This window comes from Capsicum annuum, chromosome 8 (assembly GCF_002878395.1).
Source record: "Capsicum annuum cultivar UCD-10X-F1 chromosome 8, UCD10Xv1.1, whole genome shotgun sequence".
In the NCBI taxonomy this organism is placed as follows: Eukaryota; Viridiplantae; Streptophyta; class Magnoliopsida; order Solanales; family Solanaceae; genus Capsicum; species Capsicum annuum.
The window spans coordinates 4,257,072-4,279,021 of NC_061118.1; the positions used below are offsets into that span (position 1 = coordinate 4,257,072).

At 34.0% G+C, this 21,950-nt stretch overlaps 3 protein-coding genes across 3 annotated transcripts in view; all 3 read right to left on the reverse strand.

The window, feature by feature from the left end:
* LOC107838758 (phragmoplastin DRP1C) overlaps positions 1-629 on the reverse strand; it is a 15,345-nt gene extending 14,716 nt beyond the window's left edge. Inside the window, exon 1 of the mRNA XM_016681948.2 lies at positions 366-629. Coding sequence (XP_016537434.2) covers positions 366-497 — 132 coding nt within the window. The 5' untranslated portion in view covers positions 498-629. The remainder of the gene's footprint in view (positions 1-365) is intronic.
* Positions 630-1,869: 1,240 nt separating this feature from the next.
* On the reverse strand, positions 1,870-4,715 carry LOC107838757. Its single transcript, XM_016681947.2, has 3 exons — positions 4,422-4,715; positions 3,413-3,676; positions 1,870-2,562 (listed from the first exon to the last, which is right to left on the reverse strand). Exons 1-3 carry the CDS (start codon positions 4,644-4,646, stop codon positions 2,083-2,085), a joined length of 969 nt encoding a protein of 322 aa, XP_016537433.1. The 5' UTR covers positions 4,647-4,715; the 3' UTR covers positions 1,870-2,082.
* Positions 4,716-10,440: 5,725 nt separating this feature from the next.
* On the reverse strand, positions 10,441-17,149 carry LOC107838756 (microtubule-associated protein 70-2). Its single transcript, XM_016681946.2, has 11 exons — positions 16,649-17,149; positions 15,323-15,408; positions 14,222-14,287; positions 13,969-14,139; positions 13,710-13,880; positions 13,443-13,598; positions 13,196-13,342; positions 13,003-13,074; positions 12,388-12,918; positions 12,117-12,304; positions 10,441-11,000 (listed from the first exon to the last, which is right to left on the reverse strand). Exons 1-11 carry the CDS (start codon positions 16,890-16,892, stop codon positions 10,961-10,963), a joined length of 1,872 nt encoding a protein of 623 aa, XP_016537432.1. The 5' UTR covers positions 16,893-17,149; the 3' UTR covers positions 10,441-10,960.
* Between the last annotated feature and the right edge of the window lie 4,801 nt (positions 17,150-21,950).

Here is a 21,950-nt window from a genome sequence, read left to right on the forward strand (position 1 = left end):
CATAGAAATTGAGTGGTAAGTACTCATTCCTTCATCCTTAACCAGATAGATACATAGTTTCTTTTGTCAAGAAACACTTAGAACTTCCCATGCACGAATACAAATTTAGTCAGACCACAATGCACATACATAACACCCCGCATGAGAAATAAAAAAAAACATAAAAATTGAGTGCTAACTACTCATTCTTTCATCCATAACCAGATGTCTCCGATTCAAATCCTACTAGATACATACTTTCTTTTGTCTTGTAACCCTTAGAACTTCCCATGCACGACACAAATTTAGTCAGGCCACAATGCAGGTCCATAACACACCGCGTGGGAAATCAAAAAAAATAAAAGACATATATAAAATATACTAGCCTGGCCACCGACGACGGCGACGGTAGGAAGAGCTTCCCATAGGGACATTCCTTCACCACCATGATCACCTAAAATGGTACATGCACGTTGAATTCTATTAACCAAACCAATCAAGCTTTCAAGTGTAGCCATTGATGCACTTCTTTTTTTGTTGAATTTTTCGAAAAAAAATTGATGAATTATGATACGAAAATTAATATTTCTTATCTTTATTAACAATTTTTTTTTGATGAAATTTTGAAAGAAAAAAAATTGATGAATTGATTATTTTGATCTGAAAGAGAAATGTGAAGATAGAAAATAACGAGAATAACGGTTTAGTTGTTGCTACGTGGCATTTTCTTTCTTTAATTGTATTATTTTATTTAATTTTTTAACCAAAAAAAAAAAAAGAAAAATTGTTACATGATATTCTACATGAAATGTTTCTCTTGTTATTGTGTTTATAGGTTTGGTTTGCTTTTATTTAATTTTATATGATATTTACCTCAAAATTTTGTGTTTTAATTTAGGCTTAAATATATATTCAGCTCCTTAAATTTGCCATTAAATTTCATTTAGCCATTTGAAGTGTAATCTGTTCAATTGAACATCTGAACACGTAATAAACTGTTTCAGAGTCTATTAGGTAGTTATGTTATCCTCATAAAATATATCATCTCTTTTATTTCTTGTTATTAGTTTACTTTCATTAATCATAAAATACTAAAATTTCCCAAATATCAACTAGTTTAAGATAACTTGTACAAGAATTTCATTTTAATAACAATAACTGATGTTATGCCAGCTTTATTATTATTTAATGTTTCTTGCATTTAGATTATCGTATTATTTTAATGTATCGTATTATTTTAATTATTTTAATGTAGTGGCTGTTTCTTTTTTAGTATATGCTTTGCCATGCACTCTTTAGAATTTTGACTTGGCCTTTTCACTTCCATTGTTTCGTTTTTCGAACTGCTTTGTGATGTTTTTACTTAATTCGTGGGTCTATCAGAAACAACCTCTCGAGCTCTCAAGGTAGGGTTAAAGTTTGTGTTAGAGGTGTGCAAAAACTGAACCGACCGATAACCCAAACTGATAAAAATGTTTTATATATATATATATATATACATACATATAAAACTCTTAGTTTCTCCTAACAACATTTAGTTCAAACTTGAAGCTTCTTGTAAATTAAAACACATCATGTAGGATTTTTTATTGCAACTAAGATTCGGATTTTTTTTTTCATGTTAGTTACTACTATTTCTATTTTATGGATATTTTCTTATTGGTTAAACCGAAAACAGAACCATTAAGGACTAAAAACCGATAAATATTTTATTGATTTGGTTATTGGTTTAGCATATTTAAAAACCGAAAACCAATAAACCAAATCAATAATATATAAAACCGAACCGAACCGATCAATGCACACCCCTAGTTTGCGTACACACTATCCTCCTCTCGATCAAACCACAGTTGTAAAACTACATCGAGTATGTTGTCGTTGTAACTGATGGATTATAAACAGATAGCACAGTTTTCACAATACATAACAAAGCAAATGAATCATACATACAAGAGAAGTAAATACAAAGCAAATAACAATACAACTAAGCTGCGCGAGCTCTTCACTTTTGATGTCGCACCCATCGATCGACTATTTTTGAAGAGTCCGAGCAACATATAACAATACATTGTTCTTTTCTTCTTATAAAATTACCATATGGACTCAATTTTTCTTACCTTTATCATTTGAGGTAGACTTGATCAACCATGGTATCCACATAGATGTATTCTTTTGGTAGAGGTTATATGCATTAGCCCTATAGTTTTCTCTAACCATGTTTTCCTCAACAAGCATAGTAACATATCCCAAACACATACTATTTAAAACTGCACCAATAAATATATAACTATGTCCCAAATTCCATCCAAATAAGGCCAATCCCCACCACCACATTTGCTCACCAAAGTAATTTGGATGTCTTGAGTAACACCATAGTCCTTTGTCAAGAATTGGAACTAATGGCTGGCCAAGTTGTTTTAGTTTCTGATTTTTGCTAATGAAAATGCGCAGCTGTGTATCTGCGTAAAAGGCGATTGTAACGCCGGCGATGCAGATGACTGTGGCAATGAAATCCAACAAGTTCAATGGCTTATCTACTGAATGGACAACATGTAGAGGCAAGCATATCCCCATCTGTAAAACCTGCAAGCAGCGGCGAAGTCAGAATTTTCATTGAACGAATCTGAAATGTATGAAAAAGCGAACATACGAAGAAAGTCAAGTGGATTCATTATTATAATATGTCTATAATGTAATTTTCTGGCGAACAGAATTCAGATGAACCTCTTGCCTTACAAGGGCAAATGTATGCTAGTAACTTAATTATATTACTAGATTTTTCACAAATCACTCAAGAAATGAAACAGTATAATCTCACAAGTGAGGACGTCTGGAGAGGATAAAGTGTACGCAGACCTTATGCCTAACTTTTGTAGAGTAGAGAGACTGTTTTCGATAAATAAAAAAAATGAAATGGAGTATAACAACAGTAACAACAACAACGGAGTACAGCATCTAGTACCGCTAAACTATAACCAAATTTACTACGACACACTCCAACTTCACAGATGTCCTATTACCCCTAACTCAAATTTAGCTTATTTTTGTCACCCTTTTGTGCTGACGTGACATCTTTATTACATAAAATGGGTCTAACATCAAAGGTGCTACTACGTCAGCTAAAAAGATTGACAAAAGTGTCACATCAGCTAAAAAGGGTGACAAAAATACGCTAAATTTGAGTTCAGGAGTAGTAGGACCCCTGTGAAGTTAGAGTGTGTCGTAGCAAATTTGGCCATAGTTCAGGAAGGTACCAGATGTTTTACTTGCAATAACAACAAAAAGAAGTGGGGTATGAAGAAGGTAGGACGTACATGAACCTTACCACTATCTTTTCGTGTAGAGAGAGGCTATTTACGATAGACATACAACAAATGTAACCAAGTCATATATATTCCAAGTTTCATCAAGAAAAAACATAACTTAAACTCACCTGTTGAGAGATATAAATAGCAAAAAAAGATATCCACCACCAATTCTTTCCATATTGGTGACTCATATCAATGTATCTCCAATCTTGTTTAACTCCCAATTGCCAATTTTCCCTTCTTAAGTAGCTATGTAACATCCTAATACTCCAAATCCATGTCAAAATTGTAACAATCCATGACCTCAATTGATTGTATTGTGCCATTGGATGATTTGCATAGAAATGTAGTAGCATTACTGGAATAACCATCCAGTACAAACCTATCATCTGCCAAAATTATTTTAAGAAAAAAAAATTAGAACAAAAGTAAGTTATGGAAGTATGTGTAACGATACTCTTAATGGTGTGAAGTCTTTCGAAAAAATTATGCCGATTTTATCCAAAAGGGAACAGTAATACAACTAGTTGCTATTTCGAGTAATCAATCACTTCGAAACAGCTTAGACATGCAGCGTCTGAAGTTTCATATTGTCAAAGTTCATGCATTTCTATCTGAAGTTGTTTTGAAGTGACGTATTGTTACGGAGTTTCACCAATGAAATTTGAAAATACGTAATGATGGCTATTTGAAATTAAATTCACAAGTGAAAAAGTTTTCTTAAAAAAGTAATGATGGCTATTTGAAATTAAATTCACAAGTGAAAAAGTTTTCTTAAAAAAAAAAATAAGAGATAACCATCCAGTATCCCCTCGAATTACGGTCAAAGTTGTTGCGACACACTCCAACTTCACATGGGTGTCGTGTTACCACTGAACTCAATTTTAGCATATTTTTGTCGCCCTTTTGTGCTGACATGGCACCTTTATTACATAAAAATGGAACCCACGTCGTCAAAGGTGTCATGTTAGCTAAAAAAGGGCGACAAAAAACACTAAAATAGAGTTCAGACAGGTAATAGAACCTTCGTGAAGTTGGAGCATGTCGTAACAAATTTGATCATAGTTCAGGGTACCAGATGCTTTAAGAATGTGAACATTATTCATCAAAGTAAAAAATGGAAGAATTAATTACCCAATGGAGGCTTGATTGAAGAAGAGCAATGAACCAAAAAAGTACATTGACATTAAGGAAAAACATGACATTAGCAAGTAAAAATGGATGTTGATTGCACCAATTCCACAATGAGTGATCTTCATTATTGTGATGATGAAGGAAAGAGATGTAGAAAAGAATAGAAGGAAAAGTAGCTAAAATTGCAATCAAGGCATTTTTGAAAGTGCTATGAGTACTAGCCATATTGTTTAAATTTTAGTCACTATAAGCTAGTATCCTATGTTTTCTTGTGAATTGTGATTGTGAGGGTCTAATTTATAAAGGGTTCTACAAGTCACAACTCTATTTTATATGGTACTTTTTTTGGTTGGGGTGTAAAAAAGATTAATATCTTCTCGGATGATAAGCATCCTTCACTTTTAGCACTGAGGTTGTGAGTTCGACTGTCCGAGTCACCAAGAGAGCGAAAAGGTGGAAACTCCTAGGGAGGGGTTAAAAAGAAAAATAACTATGATCAAATTTGCGACGACATTCTTCAACTTTACTAGGGTCGTATTACTCCCCGGAACTAGATTTTAGCTTATTGTTGTCAATCTTTTTAGCTGACGTGACACCTTTGATATGGCCCCCATTTTTATGTAATAAAGTTGTCACGTCAGCACAAAAAGATGACAAAAATACGCTAAAATTGAGTTCGGAGAGGGTAATAGGACCCCTGTGAAGTTGGAGTGTGTCGTAGCAACTTTGATCATAATTCGAGGAGGTACTGGATGCTTATCTCACAAAAAATTGATAAATTGAGCAGAAATTTTAGAAAAGGATGATTTATTTTGAAATTTATGATGTAAAACAAGGTCTAAATTATGAAAATTAAGGCCATGTTCTTTTTAAGCATGCAAATTAAGAGTGTGTCACATAAATTGAAATCAAATGAGTATCTTTATGTATTTAAAAATGATTTAATTTTAAAATTTTCATTTTTCATGATTTTATACCAAAAGGGCTATTTAATTACATTGTCCATTCCACTATCTTTCTAATTTTCTTACAGTAGTTAATTTGTTTGTCGATGTTTGATATTCGTATTGAGATCTAATTAAATCTAAATTTATGTAGAACTTATTTTTGGTAGGCAACACTGCCATTGAAGAGGTTTATATTTATTTGAAATTTAAAAGTTATGATTACTTTTACTATCATTTCAACTGCTGACGGGGTATAAAACTTAAATTCTTTTATAAATTTTTAAAAATTGTTTATAGTAAAAAAGAAAAAAAAAAAGTATAGTATAGTATCATTGCTGTCTTCACTACAAAACACAAATAGTTACTATAGAAAATCATGTCATTATTAGAACAGCCCATGCATATCAAACATTATTGTGCAAATCAAACTTTAATAATTATGATTACTATTTTAATAGTGGAACTAATGATTAATATTGTAGCCCACATTAGTGTTATTAATCATTTGGAAGAATCACACCTTGCACTCATAGCCAAAAGTGTGTATATAGGTCCCCATCTAAACGGCTACCCGTGGTCCTTTTTTAAAGAAAACTTTTTCTATTATCTTTACTCCAACATTCCATTTTTTTTTTTAAATAATCGCAGTGTCCGAGTCAGTTTCCGCGCGCCTCAACTATATTCACGAGATACGTGTCATCTTCCACTAGAACTATATCCACGAGATATGTGTCACCTCCCACCAGTTTCTGCTCGCCTCAACTATATTCACGAGATACGTGTCACCTTCTACTAGAACGATATATCCACGAGATACGTGTCACCTCCCGCCAGTTTTTGCGCGCCTCAACTATATTCACAAGATACGTATCACCTTTCACCAGAACTATATATCCACGAGATACGTGTCACCTCCCGCAAGTTTCTACGCGCCTCAACTATATTCACGAGATACATTTCACCTTCCACTAGAACTATATCCACGAGATACGTGTCACTTCCCTCCAGAACTATATCCATGAGATACGTGTCACCTCTCTCTAGTTTCTGCGCACCTCAACTATATTCACGAGATACGTTTCACCTTCCACTAGTACTATATTCACGAGATTTGTGTCATCTCCCACCAGTTTCTGTGTGCCTCAACTATATTCACGAGATGTGTCACCTTTCACCAGAACTATATCTACGAGATACATGTCACCTCTCACAAGTTTTACGCGCCTCAACTAGATCCACGAGATACGTGTCACCTTTCACCAGAACTATATCTACGAGATGCGTGTCACCTCTCACTAGTTTTAGCGCGCCTCAACTGTCCACGAGATACGTGTCACGGTGTCACCTCCCACCAGTTTCTGCGCGCCTCAACTATATCCACGAGATACGTGTCACCTCTCACCAGTTTTTGCGTGCCTCAACTAGATATACGAGATACGTGTCATCTCCCACCAGTTTCTGCGCGCATCAACTATATCCACGAGATATCTGTCACCACCCACCAGTTTCTGCGAGCCTCAACTATATCCAATCACGCAGTGATAGTGTCTTTTTTTTACCTCTGCTGGGATTTGAACCACTAGACCATACCATTGGATGAAAAACTAAATCTGAGCTCGAGAAATATTATTCCTCGGACGTTCGATATCTTAATAAGCTTCTTTTGATTTTTTTTCTTTAAAAAAAAAAGAAGATATTTGCTTAAGCTTAATTGACATTCATATTAAAAAAATTCACTTAGGGCATATGATTATTTTTCTTATACATATCAACATTTGGAAGAAGTAAACTAATGAATAAATCACTATATACAGAGAGAATTTGATGGAGCGGAATTTTATAATAGTCAGAATTTTTATTAATGCAGTTAAAATATATAAAGAAGTAAATGCAAATTTCAACATCTACTGTGTACTATTTTATTATTTTTCTTTCCTAATGATAAGCTTTCTTTTTAATTTATATTAAACTTCAGAGATTGATTCCATAATCCTAAGATAAAGCATAGGGTTGAAATCATGAGGCTATGGCTATTGATGCTTTTTAATTAGACGGCTTATATGATTACTTGTTAGGATTTTAGAAAGGTCCACAATTGAGCATCCAAAGGTTTTAAATTTATTTTTATTTTTTTAAAAAAAAAGCATTTTGAATTTTTTGAGACCTAATTCGATCTTTATATCTTGAAATGTTTTCTCGCAAAAGTCGTGAGATGATTTATAAGCACATAAATAATTTTGATTTATTTTGAATTATAAATTTCAGAAGTCTTTCCTCGATTTTAAATTCTACGTACAATCAAACACTTCAAATAACAAAAATACTATTTTTCAGACCATTGTTTTCACTTTGGAAAGAATCACACCTTACCTTGCACTCATAGCCAAAAGACTACTCGCTCTGTTTTAATTTATTTATCTGATTTTAATTTGACATGAAATTTAAAAAAAAATAAATTGAATTATAGTCTTAAATTAAAGAGATGTAAAATATATCAAAATACATTTTAAATTTTGTGGTTTAAAACATGTCATATAGAAAGTTACAATTAAAGAATTTTCAAAAATGGAAAGAGATATTCTTTTTAAAATTGAGAAAAAAGGAAGTAAACAAATAAATTAAAACGGATAAAGTATATATTAAATTATAGCCTTAAAAGTCTGTAATTTACGAGAATAGCCTTGAAAGTGAATGATTCTTATAAACCAAATGGGAGAACCCAATCAAAAAGACTAGTCTGATTTCTCTATTTTTCCAATGTGGGACAATTGGTTCATAACAATCTCGCCTCCGCTTGAGAACCAACGACCTCATTGGTCACGGCTGACACCCCTCTTAGGTCCAGGCCACCACGCGTGGATCAATCCTCGTTAGTCACAGCTAGCACCCCTCTTGGATCCAAAGTCCAGGCCACCACTCCGAGTCACGACCCAACGCACTCTCAATGAAAGCACTAATGTTATAAACCAAACGGGAGAGCCCAACCCAAAAGACTAGTTTGATAGGTGAGAGAACCCATTTGACCTATAAACTCCTTAGCATTTCTCTATTTTTTCAATGTGGGACAATTGGTTCATAACAATGATCATAAACTTTTGACCTCGCTACTCATCTTCAAGTTTAACAAGTTTTCCCCATGAGTAACAATTTTGATTTTTGGAACTTTAAAATTTTGCATATGAGACATACATCCGTCAAAAGTTTAAGACCATTCATTTTATGTGTAATGGGTATAATTTCCTGCTTAAAGTGGCTATGGGATGTCAATTCTACTCAATGGTAATCAAGTGTTTTGGGTTGGGCCTGGTCCCTCCGAACAGTCTCAGAACCAACCTCTAAGGAAGAATCTCAAAAATAACCATTTCTCAGATTTATATCGAAAAATAGCCACAAATTCAAAAGTCATTTCCTACCTAACATGTTCAAGATTACAAAATTGGATGATATTTTGATACATTCTACATATCTTTAGTTTAAAATCACAAGATACAAAAGAATTCTTTACTATTAAACTTCGTGTCAAATTAAAACCTGCTCTCGAGAGTGACTAGCCTTTACAATTTTTACTAGTAGCAAGAAGAAAGCTGGCTTGCAAGTTGAAGAAAAAGGGGGTCCTATCTACACTGACTATTCTTTCAATGGAAGGACAAGAGGAGTCGCACTCACATATATGGCCTTCAACTTTGGATGTCCAGTAGGCACTCCTTCAACTTTGGATGTTCGGTAGGCACTCAAACTTGTATAAAGTTAAACAAAAAAACACACGCGTCTTATATGACATAATACACATAGAACTACATGTAGGACGCCACACAGGATGCATGTGTCTGACTTGTTTAACTTTATACAAATTTAATTATTTAAATACCTACTTGTCCACACTGAAAAGTTCAGTGGAGGGCATGGATAAAAGTTAAAGCCAAGTTAAAAAACATAGTTATATATTATGCCTTTTTCTACCCCTCCCTAGAAGCTCCACACAATTTTTTCTCCCATGACTCGAACTCACAACCTCAAGGTTGAAAGTACATACTTTTTCGTCCCCGGTGACTCATACTCAGAACCTCGAGTCACCACCTCAAGGTTGGAAGTAAGGGGTGTTTATCATACGAGCAACTCTCGCTGACTCTTGTCAATCAGATACATCTGATTTGTATGGAATCAAATCTCACCAAGGAAAATAGCAAAGCCTTGTAAGTTTCAACTTTTTAAGGGCCCAAATACTGTGCTCTGACATTAAATTCTTTGCTTGCTTACCCCTTTTGATGAAAGGTTATCTAAGCATTATCTTTAGTTGGACTCAAGGTATTGGAAAGCACATGAAATAACGTGAAGAAAACTGACACAAAGTGAACATCATTACTTACATGGGTTTATTTTCATTTGTTTCTGACCAAATAACCATAACCCCATGTGCTCCTTCTGACAAAAGATTATGCTCTACACAACCAACTTCCTAATCCTTCTGGAGTGACATTTAAGAAAAAAAAACAAAAAACTAGGCCCCCCACTTCACTTACTCACCCCAATCCCCCACCCTCATGAAACCTCACGGCATAGGTGGAAGATCGCAGATATCCCGTGGAATTAATCAAGATAAGTACAAACGGGAATTTATCAAGGTATTCAAACTAACCCGGACACCACATCACACCTCAAGGTCGGGCAGCGATGAGCACATTGAATCATCCATTTTGCTGAGACCCCTCATAGCCCAGGCATAACAGAGCAATTTATCAAGGATGCGCTCTAACACTGAGCTAATAGCCAGTTGTGCGAGTCTATCACTTGGGGCCGCTCCGTCGAAAGCAAGAAACTTTCCCTTTCGCCCCCATGTCGCCACACGTAGCAACAAAACTGGTTCGAACACTAACAACAACAACAACAACAACAACAACAACAACAACATAGCCAGTGTATTCCCACAAAGTGAGGTCTCGGGAGGGTAGAGTGTACGCGGTACATACCGCTACCTCAGATGAAGTAGAGAGGCTGTTTCGGATAGACCCCCGACTTAGGAACAAAACTGGCCCGAACAGTTATAAAAAATCAGGCAGTTATAAAGATTCAAATGGTTCAGAAAAAAAAATTACTTATATAACACAAATACTCTAGTCAAAATATCAGAAGGGGGAAAAAAATATCATCCTTCTCTGATTACAAGAATATAGACAAACACGAACGAATAACATATCATCACAATTAAGCTGCAGATTACAAATATAGACTGCAAACAAGTTGAGAAAAGAGTATAGGCAAAGTAAATACCAAGAGCTACCTATACAACCACACCACCACCGCCACTCAAGCTGCTCGGCGAAAACATTAGCTTAACTTTGATAACTTGAGTATCTTTCCAGCTGATTTCTAAGCGGAAGGGGATCATAGTCAAAGTCAGAAGCACACCAAATTTCATCTACCGGTCTTTTCCAGTGTTTGGATAGACTTCGATCATAGAGAATGGCATGCTTGTTACAATCTTACAATAAACCATTAGTGGAAAATAGTAGAGTTGTCAAGTAGACTAGGAATACAGGAAGTCTATGCAGAATATCTTCTCAAAGCTGTAGTAGTAGGGGTTTCCTCGTATTGTTATTGAGTGTTGCGTGTTAACCCACTTCGAGCTACATTTCTGCAGATAATACAATGGTATTTGAAGTAAACCAGAAAAAAAAAAGGACTTCATGGAACAAAGGAATTAAGAATCACACAATTAAACAGAAGCAAATATTTGGGTAACGGCGTCAAATTGGAATGTCGGGTCAAGTTTGGATGAGTTAAAATGGAAAGTCAACGAACGGAAAGTAAATGAACAGATTATAACCAAACTCATCCCAATTTGATTGGACCAACACAAAAAGATTGGATCTAGATAGGATCAATAGCGGTCATCTGCAAGCAAGCCCCAAGATTATATTTCCATTTGTTTGTTTTCCTAAGTAGTAGCCATACAATTTAATTGTTAAAATAAAGTAAATTTATGTCCTATGATCAAAACCTCTCTAACAGATTCATTTTAGCCTAGTACCTAAGCAAACAAATCTTTTTGGATGAGTTTGCTTGGGCTAATACACAATTTAATCCTTAAATTACTATATCGCTAATCCAACACATTGATATTTTGGGGTCACTATTTCATCGGTCAAAAGTGATGCCCCTAAACTTGGTCAACATAAAATCTACTGCCTTAAGGTTTTAGGTTGGATGGTCTATTCCAGTCATTAGCCAGATGCCATTTTATTGCAGCCCGACAATATCAGATATTTCACCATGCAACAATGATGTCTAAGAAGCACATCCAAATCCCAAATGTCAATGCACTTGTGAACTTTAAACAGCGGTGGAAACAAGAGCTAAAAGTTGAACATTGAAATAATGAATTAAGTCCTTCGTATACTAAAATGTATTATTCTGTTCTTTCTCGAGTAAACCAGCACTAATTAAATTGATTATAATAGACATCATGAGATGACATGTAGATATTGTGAGAATCCAAGAACAGACTGTTTTCACTTTTTTCTCGCCAGTTGTTGAGCATGGTTCAGAATAGAATGGGTGATGGCAAGCAGAAAAGGGGGTGTTGTTTACTCTCTTCTTTCTATCCAGGTAAGCTGGTTACTGAACTTTTGTCTATCAGTTTTGCAAGTGCCCATGCGTATCAAGAGTTGATTTGTAAATAATGAAGAACTTGCAGTTTTATAATTGGCTGAAACATAGAATTGCGTTAAAATGAAAACTAAAGGCATACCTTCCTGGAGGCAGCTGAGAACTGCTCACTGAACCCTTTAAATTTCCAAATCTTTTGGCCCTATTCTCTTGGTCTTTCTCAACACGCATGGCAGCCACCTCCTTCTCCATGGCAGCAACCTCCCTTCTCATTTTTTTAGCTTCAACCTCCATGGCTTTTGTTAAAGTTTCTACTTTCTTAGCTAACATCTGAATTAAAAAGACAACAGTCAATCACAGCAGAAATGTCATTGGTTAACGAAGTCATAGTATAGCTGAGCAATAAATCTAACCTCAATAGCGTCATCCTTGTCTTTAAGACTTTGATCCTTCTCATGACCTGCTTTCCTCAAAGCAATTACTTCCTTTTGCAGCAAATCATATAATATTCCAGGTATAGTATCCTCTCTTTCTGTAACTTGTGTGTCATTGTCTTTTTCAACCTGACTTGCTTTCCAGGAACTATTCTCAGTCTCATTGTCTTTGGTTCCATCACACGACTTGCTGCTGTTGAAATTTGGACCTGTACCATTCAGAAGGTTTTTGCCTCTGTCCAATGACCTTGAGCCACCATCAAACGACTTTGATGTCCCTTTAGCATTCCTCAGAACTGTACTGGAACCAGAAGATCTAAGCTGAAAAGATGGTGATCTCTTTGGTAAAAAGCCATTGGAGGTCAACTTGGAGATGTTTTCAGCGCCTCCCAGTGATTGCCGACGTGAAGGACCATTGCTTGAACTTCTACCATCTGGTGTACTGCGAGTAGCTGAGGTGGATGATCTTAATGTCTCTTCAAGGACTTTAAGCCTCAGTTGATATCTCTCCTGACGAAAATAAAAGACTACAAGTTTAACCAAATTCGAACAGCTGCAATAAAAATACACCCATTTATTGGACTGAATTATTACTTTTAACATGGCTTCTGATTTTGCAGCTCGTTCAGTGACTGTGAGCTTGTCACGCAATGTTTGCATCTCACCCTGTAGCATAAGATTTTGGAACATCAATATGAGCTCATTAAACTACATAAACGGAATGCAGTAAGTTCTATCAAGACAACAGAGCATAAGATCTCATAGTCATCAAGTGATACCATTATACCTGCAAAAACCTCCTTTCTTCAAGCCACTGTTTCACAGGCATTACTTTATCATTGGCATCTTTCCACTCATTGGCAACCACAGTTGCTACCCTATTAGCTGTTACCTTGGCACGTGCCAGCTCCCGATCAAGAGTTTTTCTTTCTTCCTGGAAAATAGATACATATAAATATTCCTGCACTTATTTTTGTCCATATACTAACTGTTTTAGAGTATAATTCAGGAAAGTCTAGCAAAGGATAGATTACATTCATCTCTTGAACTTTCCGTTGATAATCCCGGACAGCATTAGCAGCTGCACCACCCGCAAGAACAGCCTCCTCAAGCTCACGTACTGTTTGGGTAAGTTTTTCAACCTCTGCAACCTTTTGGCGATGCATTCTGTCCAGTATTTTATTTTCTTCCTGATGTATGTGTAAGAGAAACAAGATTGGCAAAAAGAGAATTGATTTCTAATATGAGAGAGTGCTGCATTGTTCAGAACGGCAGAAGCGCCATTCCTGTGATCAAAATACCTGGCATATTTCTATCTGTTTCATCAACTCTTGGTTCTTGTTCTGAAGGTCATCCACCATAGAAGCTTTTGCTACTGCTGACTGCACAGTTCTCTCAGCGTCAAGTAAAGCTGCCTCTTTTGACTTTGTAAGACGGTCCAGTGCTTTATTATCATCTTGCAGCTTCGCAATCTGCACAGGAGGAAGGTGAAAGACTAAGAAAATCTATGAAGGTGAGCTTTTACCTTACCACAGCCAGTTTTTAAACACATGCGCACACCTCCTGACGTGCGATCTTGAGTTCAGCCTCCAAAGGTGCAAGGATGGCTTCAATAGGAGGCATATCATCGTCTTTTTGGGCAGCATGGACCCTTCTAAGAGTGGCTTCTGCTGCAAATTGAGCTGCCATGGATGCTTTCTTCTCATCATTAATTTTCTTAATTTCAAGATTCTGCCAAGCAAGAAAATTATTAACAGCTATATAGAAAGCTTAAAAAAGAACAAAAATTGATGAGAAGAGCTTGCAATAGTACCTTGCTTTCTAAAAGAGATTCTGTCAATTTAAGCTTCTCGTCGACCCTTGACAACTCATCTGTGAGCTGAAATTAGGACAAATATAGAAATCTATATCAGCTTTTCCGCTTAAACATTGGCGATGGCTTTTCAATCATCATCAGCAGTTTTCATCAATCAAAATGCATCTTTGAGTTTATAAAGGCGACTATTATTTTGTCGCACAGAGCACAACATAAATGCAATGGTAATCTAGAACTGCCTATCACCTAAGAGTAGAGAGACCACAGTTTCCAACTATGAAAGTCAACGCCAAGCTTTTATTCAACTCTTTTGATTTGGAAAAGAAAGTCAGATGGAATATACGACCCTCCCATATAAGAACGGACTAGTGGAACATTTATAGATCTTCATATACTGCATATGAAACTTCCAATTCACGTATATAGTAGTCAGAAAATCTTCAAAAAATAATGACTCCAAATTAATAAAGACCATCCGTTTGCCCACCTTTCTAGAAAAACAACTCTCAAACCAGAAGAAATTAGCATTTAATCAATTAAATAACTGCAAATTACATTTCTAAAAGATTTTGTTCAAATCAATTTGGAATAAGACAAGTACATCAATGGAGACTACTTCAGAAGGGACACAGCCCAAGTCCAGAGTGATTATTCAAATACTAAGATTTCTTTTTCATATTATGATTTATGAAGACCAACAAACAATAATCTATTTCTAAGTAATCAAACAGTAAAAATGCAACAACATACCCAATATATTCCCACAAAGTGGGGAAACAATCAAAATGCAACAAGAATAGATAATTCATGTAGCCAATCCCAACAATCTGTTCAGTCTAGTTGCTCATAGACACATAGTGTATCATACATTATTACATTTAACTAACCTACCTTCGCAAGGCACCCCAAACTTCTTTAGGACAATTTACACAGATAGAAACTCGAAAAAAAGGATTACTTTAGGTGTATTTTTTTATCATTAATTCTTTTAGTATCTCACAAATTCTGCGATCTCTACACGAATAATGTTCACATTTTGCTACTATAAAACAAAAATTCAACAGTAACAAGAGCAAAAAGTAAGTAAATAGTCAAAACCTCTTCAACAGCCTTTTCTCGTAGTCTCTCGGATAATTTCAGTGCCTTGATCTCTGCTTGAGCTTCAGTCAATTCCCGGTCCTTATCTTCAAAAGAAAGGGAAAAAGAAAAGCATCAATCGCAAAAACTTCAGAACGCAAAAAAAGAGAGAGAGAGTCACATATAGAACGATGCCCTATTAGCACAAAATCAGCATTAGATCCAGCTAAAATGACTAACATTTGAATATCCAATTCAATTTCAAAATATTAAATTTATCGAATTTAGCTTCAAAAATTAGTCAAATTAACTCTCGATGAAGCAAAACATGACAACTATTTTTGAACCGACAACATTAAACGACACTGTATTAACACAAAATTCAGCATTGGATCCAGCAAGTACAACAACTAAACCTCTGAATATCCAAATTTCAACTTCAAAATATTAAATTAATCTAATTTAGCTTTGAAAATTAGTCAAATTAACTCTCAGAGAGCGCAAAACCCAACTATTTTGGAACGGAACAGAGTATAAAACAAACATTCAACAGCAATGACGCCGTATTAACACAAAATGAGCATAAAACAATATGCATCATCAATCACAAAAAAAAAAAAGGCAACAAAAACGATGCAGTACTAACACGAAATCAGCATTGGATCCAGCTACAATGACGAGTCGCCTCTGAATATCCAAATTTTAATTACAAAATATTGAATTAATCTAATTTAGCTTTGAAAATTAGTCTAGACGACTAAACTCTGAATATCCAAATTTCAATTACAAAATACTAAATTAATCTAATTTAGCTTTGAAAATTAGTCAAATTAAGCAAAACGTGACAACTATTTTGGAACGGAACGGAGTATAAAACAAACATTCAACGGTAAGCGACGCCGTGCTAACACAAAATTCAGCATTGGATCCAGCTTAAATGACGTCAAATTTACTAAAGTAATCTAATTTAGCTTTGAAAATTAGTCAAATCAACTCTCTAGAAAGCAAAAAATGACAACTATAACACACTTTCAGCAGTAAAAAGACACCGTATTAACAAGAAATTCAGCACTGGATCCAGCTAGTACAACAACTAACCTCTAACTTTGAAATATCAGATTAATCTAATCTAATCGAATTTAGCTTTGAAAATTAGTCAAATTAACTCTCCATAAAAGCATTTAGCTTTGAAAATTAGCCAAATTAACTCTCCATAAAGCATTTAGCTTTTAAAATTAGTCAAATTAACTCTCGAGAAAAGTAAAACGTGACTAGCAATTTTGGAACGGACGCCATATTAACACGAGATGAGCATTGGATCTAGCTAGCACAATAACTATAACTAACCTCTAACTTCATTTTCAAGTCGATTAAGCTCCAATTTCACCGGATCCGAACCATGAAGTAAGTTAAAAAACTCATCGGCGTCAAGGCTTGGTCTCATCACCGCCGCCTTCCGCCGTGAGCTACTCTTCCCTTCCTTAAACGACGCCGACACTGTCAACGGCGTCGTTTCGCGTACATTGCCTCCGCCACCACCGTTTTCGCCGGAACTGAACTCCGATATACCGTCGCCGGAAAACTCCGACATGATAGTGAATTTATCTTACTTATCAATGAGTAAAGCAAAAGAGATTTATGAGATTCCTTTATACAGAGAGATATAATTGTAGAGAGAGAAAGTTGTGTGTGGAATGATAAGGATTAAGTTCAAAATTGAAAGTGAGTTTCAGTATTAAGCACTTGTTTCTCTCTCTAGAAAATGTGATTAAGAGAGAGTGTGAGTTGTGATTTAGCTGTGTTTGATCAGAGATTTGAGTTGGAGTTGGACTCTCCCTCTGTGTGTGAGACTTGAGAAATGCTATTTGGACTTCATTTTGACTATATTACCCCTAGTTGAAGTTGGACATAAAATACCGAAAATCGAATTATTGAATCGAATTAAAAAAATTGATAATTGTTATACAGTAATTCGATATTTGGTATGATATTTGGGAGTAAAATTTCAATATTTTGATATTCAAAATTGGGTTTGGTACAAGATATTAATATTGTTTTGTATTCGTTATTTACTAAATGTCAAATAAGAATTATACATTTATGTGTGTGTCTAACCAACTCAATAGATAATAGTATTAGTCATCCCAAAGAATCTATTGGACCTTAGTAATATCATAAAAAGCAATAAAAAGAATACTAAATAGGGTTTCTATTAAATATATACTCTTTGAAGTTTAAACGTACATTTACACATCTCTAATTTTAATATGGTATTACCAAATACCGTACCGAACTGAAGTTCAATTTATCGATTATCAAATTACCGAACAAATGTTTATTAGTATGGTATGTGATATCTACGTTCAAATATCGATTACCGAATTACCGAACTTGAACTTTGAAAATACTGAACCGAATACCGAACGCCCACCCCTACCCCTATTATTTGACTTCATTAAAGGTTCGTTTGATAGAGTGTGTAAAAATAATATAAAATGTGATATATTAGTAATACTTGTGTTAGTTATGTTTGTAGTTTTCTTATGCAATATTTGATTTGATGTATTAGAAATAACATGAATTTATATCATTTTTAAAAAAAAATACAAAAATACCCTTCATATATATGTTGGAAAGGATGCGAATTTATTTTTTGAGAGAGATAATTGTGTCTTTAATCAATGCATCATATACATTGCATTACTAATGTCGTGAATTTTGAGGTACTGGTAATACACATTTTAATATATAATAGAGTGTATAACTAATATACATTAGTTATACATTGGCTAAAAAATATATCGAACAAGATATTAATAATAGGAAAATTTTCAGAAATAGCAACTATAGAGCCTTAATTGTAAGTTTTATAGCAATCCTTTCAAAATTATAAAAAATAGCAATATGTATTTTGTATTTGATTAAACTGTTGCTAGTTAAATACATATAAAATTAAAGATTTTGTTCCTAATTTAACTCAAATTTGTTTCAGTTTAATATGGAAAAAACGGTTCCTTAATTTAAGGAACATTTAATTTGACAGATTTCTTAACCTTTTACAGATATCTTTTCCTTTAATGACTCTATTTTAACGACAACCATTATTTTACAGCAGCATAATTCAAAATTCAAAAACGTTTTTCATAATCTACAACTCTTATCAATTTTTTTAAAAAATGACTGCTTTCAAAATTTATGTGCATCGTCTAATGTTTTTAGAAGAGTTTGATAAGACAACAACAACAACAAATCCAGTGTATTCCCACATAGTGAGGTCTGGGGAGTGTAGGATGTACGCAGTCCATACCACTACTCCCGGGGAAGTAGCAAGACTGTTTTCGATAGACCCCCGGCTCAAGATAAGGAATAGTAATCAAAGTCATACCAAAAAACCTGGAACAAGACAAAGAGTTTGATAAGACAACGCTGCAAATACAGGTATCAATAAACCAATCTGATTTTGTTTGTAAATTTTTCAAACTATATTTGTGAAAATCGCTGGAAAAATCGTAACAACAATGGTTTGATCAGTTCTCGAACAAAGTGGTTTGATCAATAATTTCTTTTTACAAATTAGAGTTTTCCATCACGTTATGTAGGTTGAATATTGATATACAATTGTTACAGTTTATTTTGTATTTTTCCCCGTTTCAATTAAACAATTTGTTCTTGTTGGATTTTGTTTCGAAGTTTTGTATATACTAATAAGTTATTGTGTCAAAGGGTTTGAACATTGTAGATCTGTAATAATCGTTGATGCAAGTCATCTCAGAAAACTGTATACTGGTACTTTTGTAACTGCTTATACCATGGATGGAACCGTAAGTCCTTCTTATATATGCATTTAATTACATTACATATATTGCCAGCTGTATGTATTTGTAAAATACATATGCAGTCTGTTTATGTGATCACTGGTAGTTACTTTTATGTATTTCAATTTACATATGCTGCCAGCTATATGTATTTAAAAAATACATTTGCACTCTGTTTTAAGTGTTTGACTGCATTTGTTTTTTTTTTTTTTTAAATATGAAGGCCATATATTTCTAAAAATACATATTGAGACATGCAATATACATATGCAGAGTTGGTAAAATACAATTGCTAAACTGGAACAATTACAAATGTCAAATGAATAATTGCTCTTATAATTTTAATTTTATTTTAATAATTTCAATTTATATCAGCCTCAGAGTATGTCTATATAGTACACGACAAGGATAAACATTTTATTGTTTGTCTTAAGAAAAAAAAATCCTTGCCATGCATTTCAATAAGACGAGATATTGTGTGTGCATGCTTATGAAGTACTTGATAACAAGAATTTTCAAAAGGGATTATATTACTCTGACCTATACAAATCAAAAACTGTGTCAAGAACATATGATCTTCCCATTTATCCTACACCACACAAAGATGATTGAGTGATTCCACAGGAGATATTGGAGAAATAGTTTTGCCCTCAAAATACAAGCGACCCCCTGGAAGACCTGCAAAGAAGGATCGTGGATAGTCGGAAAGAGATATGTTCTAGAAGAAAAACAAAAATTATTGTAGTTCATGTGGATTTAAAGGTCACAATTGGTATTTATGTAGGAAATATAATAAATGATAAGTTTACAGATGTATTCAGTTCAAAAACAATTATTTTTTTCGTTGATTATTTTATGATTTTAAATTTTGATACAAACTTTTGATGATGTTGACTTTTCTGTAGTTAAATTGTTGCAAATGTTATCATCATGAATATATTTTATAAGACATATACCATTATTTATTTATACGAAAAAGAGTGTACACTATACAAGTTAATTTTTTGGTGTGAAAAATACATATGAGATTCTAATAAAAACGTATACCGATCTATAAAAACTAAAAATAAGTTAACATATATTTATGTAATAAATAAAAATAATTAAAAATACATTTAATGACTTATCAATTACTTAATCAGAACTTGAAATCCATTTTTATTTTTTTTAAGAAAACATATGCAATAATCATAAATAAATATGCATTATTCATAGATATATACGAATAACTATGTATGTATAAATCATAAATACATATGCTTCATAAAAATACATAGACTTATGCAAGACAATACAATAACTTTGTATTATTCGAAAGTATATGTGCATAACTGAAAGAAAAATATATGCATTACTCAAAATACATATGCATTACAAAAAAATACATATTCATACAATGAAAAATATTATATGCAACCTCCACTTACCTTAAATGTATTACAAAAAAATACATATGCATACAATGAAAAATACAAATACACCATTAAAAAATACATATGATGACTGAAGCATATATATTCATTACTGAAAATTATACTTAAAACTGAAAATCACATATTCATACCAAAATATGCGTAACAAAAACATAAAGTAAGATCGAACAATTCTATTTTAAAAGCATAATGATCAAAAATCTAACAATCACATAAAAAAATATTAAGATGTCATCTTTCAACTATATCTTAGCCCTCCTAAAGTTCAGTGTTATCAAATACAATAAATACAAATAAACTTTAAATATTATGCACTTCAGTATCTTCTGTTATCCCAATATCCCTAGGAGGCCTCATTAGTGCTTCATCATCACTTTCAGCCTTCTCATCTTCTTTCCTCGAATCATAATATAATTTCACAATATTAAAATATATCTCGTGCGAAGAAGATCTGGATCAAAGTTAATATTTGAAACACAGTACCAAAAGTGAGGCACTCAGCATATGTCACCATATATAAAAACTTAGAACAAACAAATACAAAATACATATCTAACCCGTAGCAAATGCATTACATATAATTACAACATACAAAATACATATCTTAAAAATAACAAATACATATTGTTTTGTGGGAATATTTTGACTTTTGAAAGAGTCGCCACTTAATTTTGAAAAGGAATTAAGAAAACCTTTATAAAACACTTTAACGATTCAAAACAGGAAAATCGTTCAAGTTTAGAGAATTCCGGGTAAGTGGTTCCTATTAATGTTTTAGGAAGGTGTTAGGCATCTAAAACATCCGCTAACTTGCAGTTATCCGGACTGTTTGAAAATCGTCTTTTGACTAACTTCAAAAAGATTGATTTTTTGAAAAGGACTTGATTTTAGAAATATTTTGACGCTTATGCGAAACTAGCTTTTAGCGACTAGACTTTAAGGGACTTAACTAGGTTCACGAAGAAAACAAGTAGACAAGTAAACGAAAGGAAAAGGGGAAAAGCGGGGAAGTAATGATTTTGGCTTTTAAGCCCAAATCAATGAGACCTGTCCTAGTCTAATTGGGCTTTTGGCCCATTTCACCTGTCCTTAGCTATTTTCCTTCGAACTCTTGGCTCGACCTTCGCTACACCTGTATTAAGTTTACAATTTTGGCTTCGGGGCCGCAATGAATGAATAAAGACATAGCTAAATGAACCAAGACATAAATAAATAAATAAATACAAAGAGGCAATGATGAAGATGATGGGACTTTAAGGCCTCCTTTGCAGCTTAGAAGACGGGATTGTAACCCGTTTCTTCTTCTTTCAACTCCAGGCATTGATTCATTATTGAACCAACTTTGGGCTTTTGGCTTGTCTCGAAAAGCTGGGCCATGTTGGCCCATCATTGATATATGCA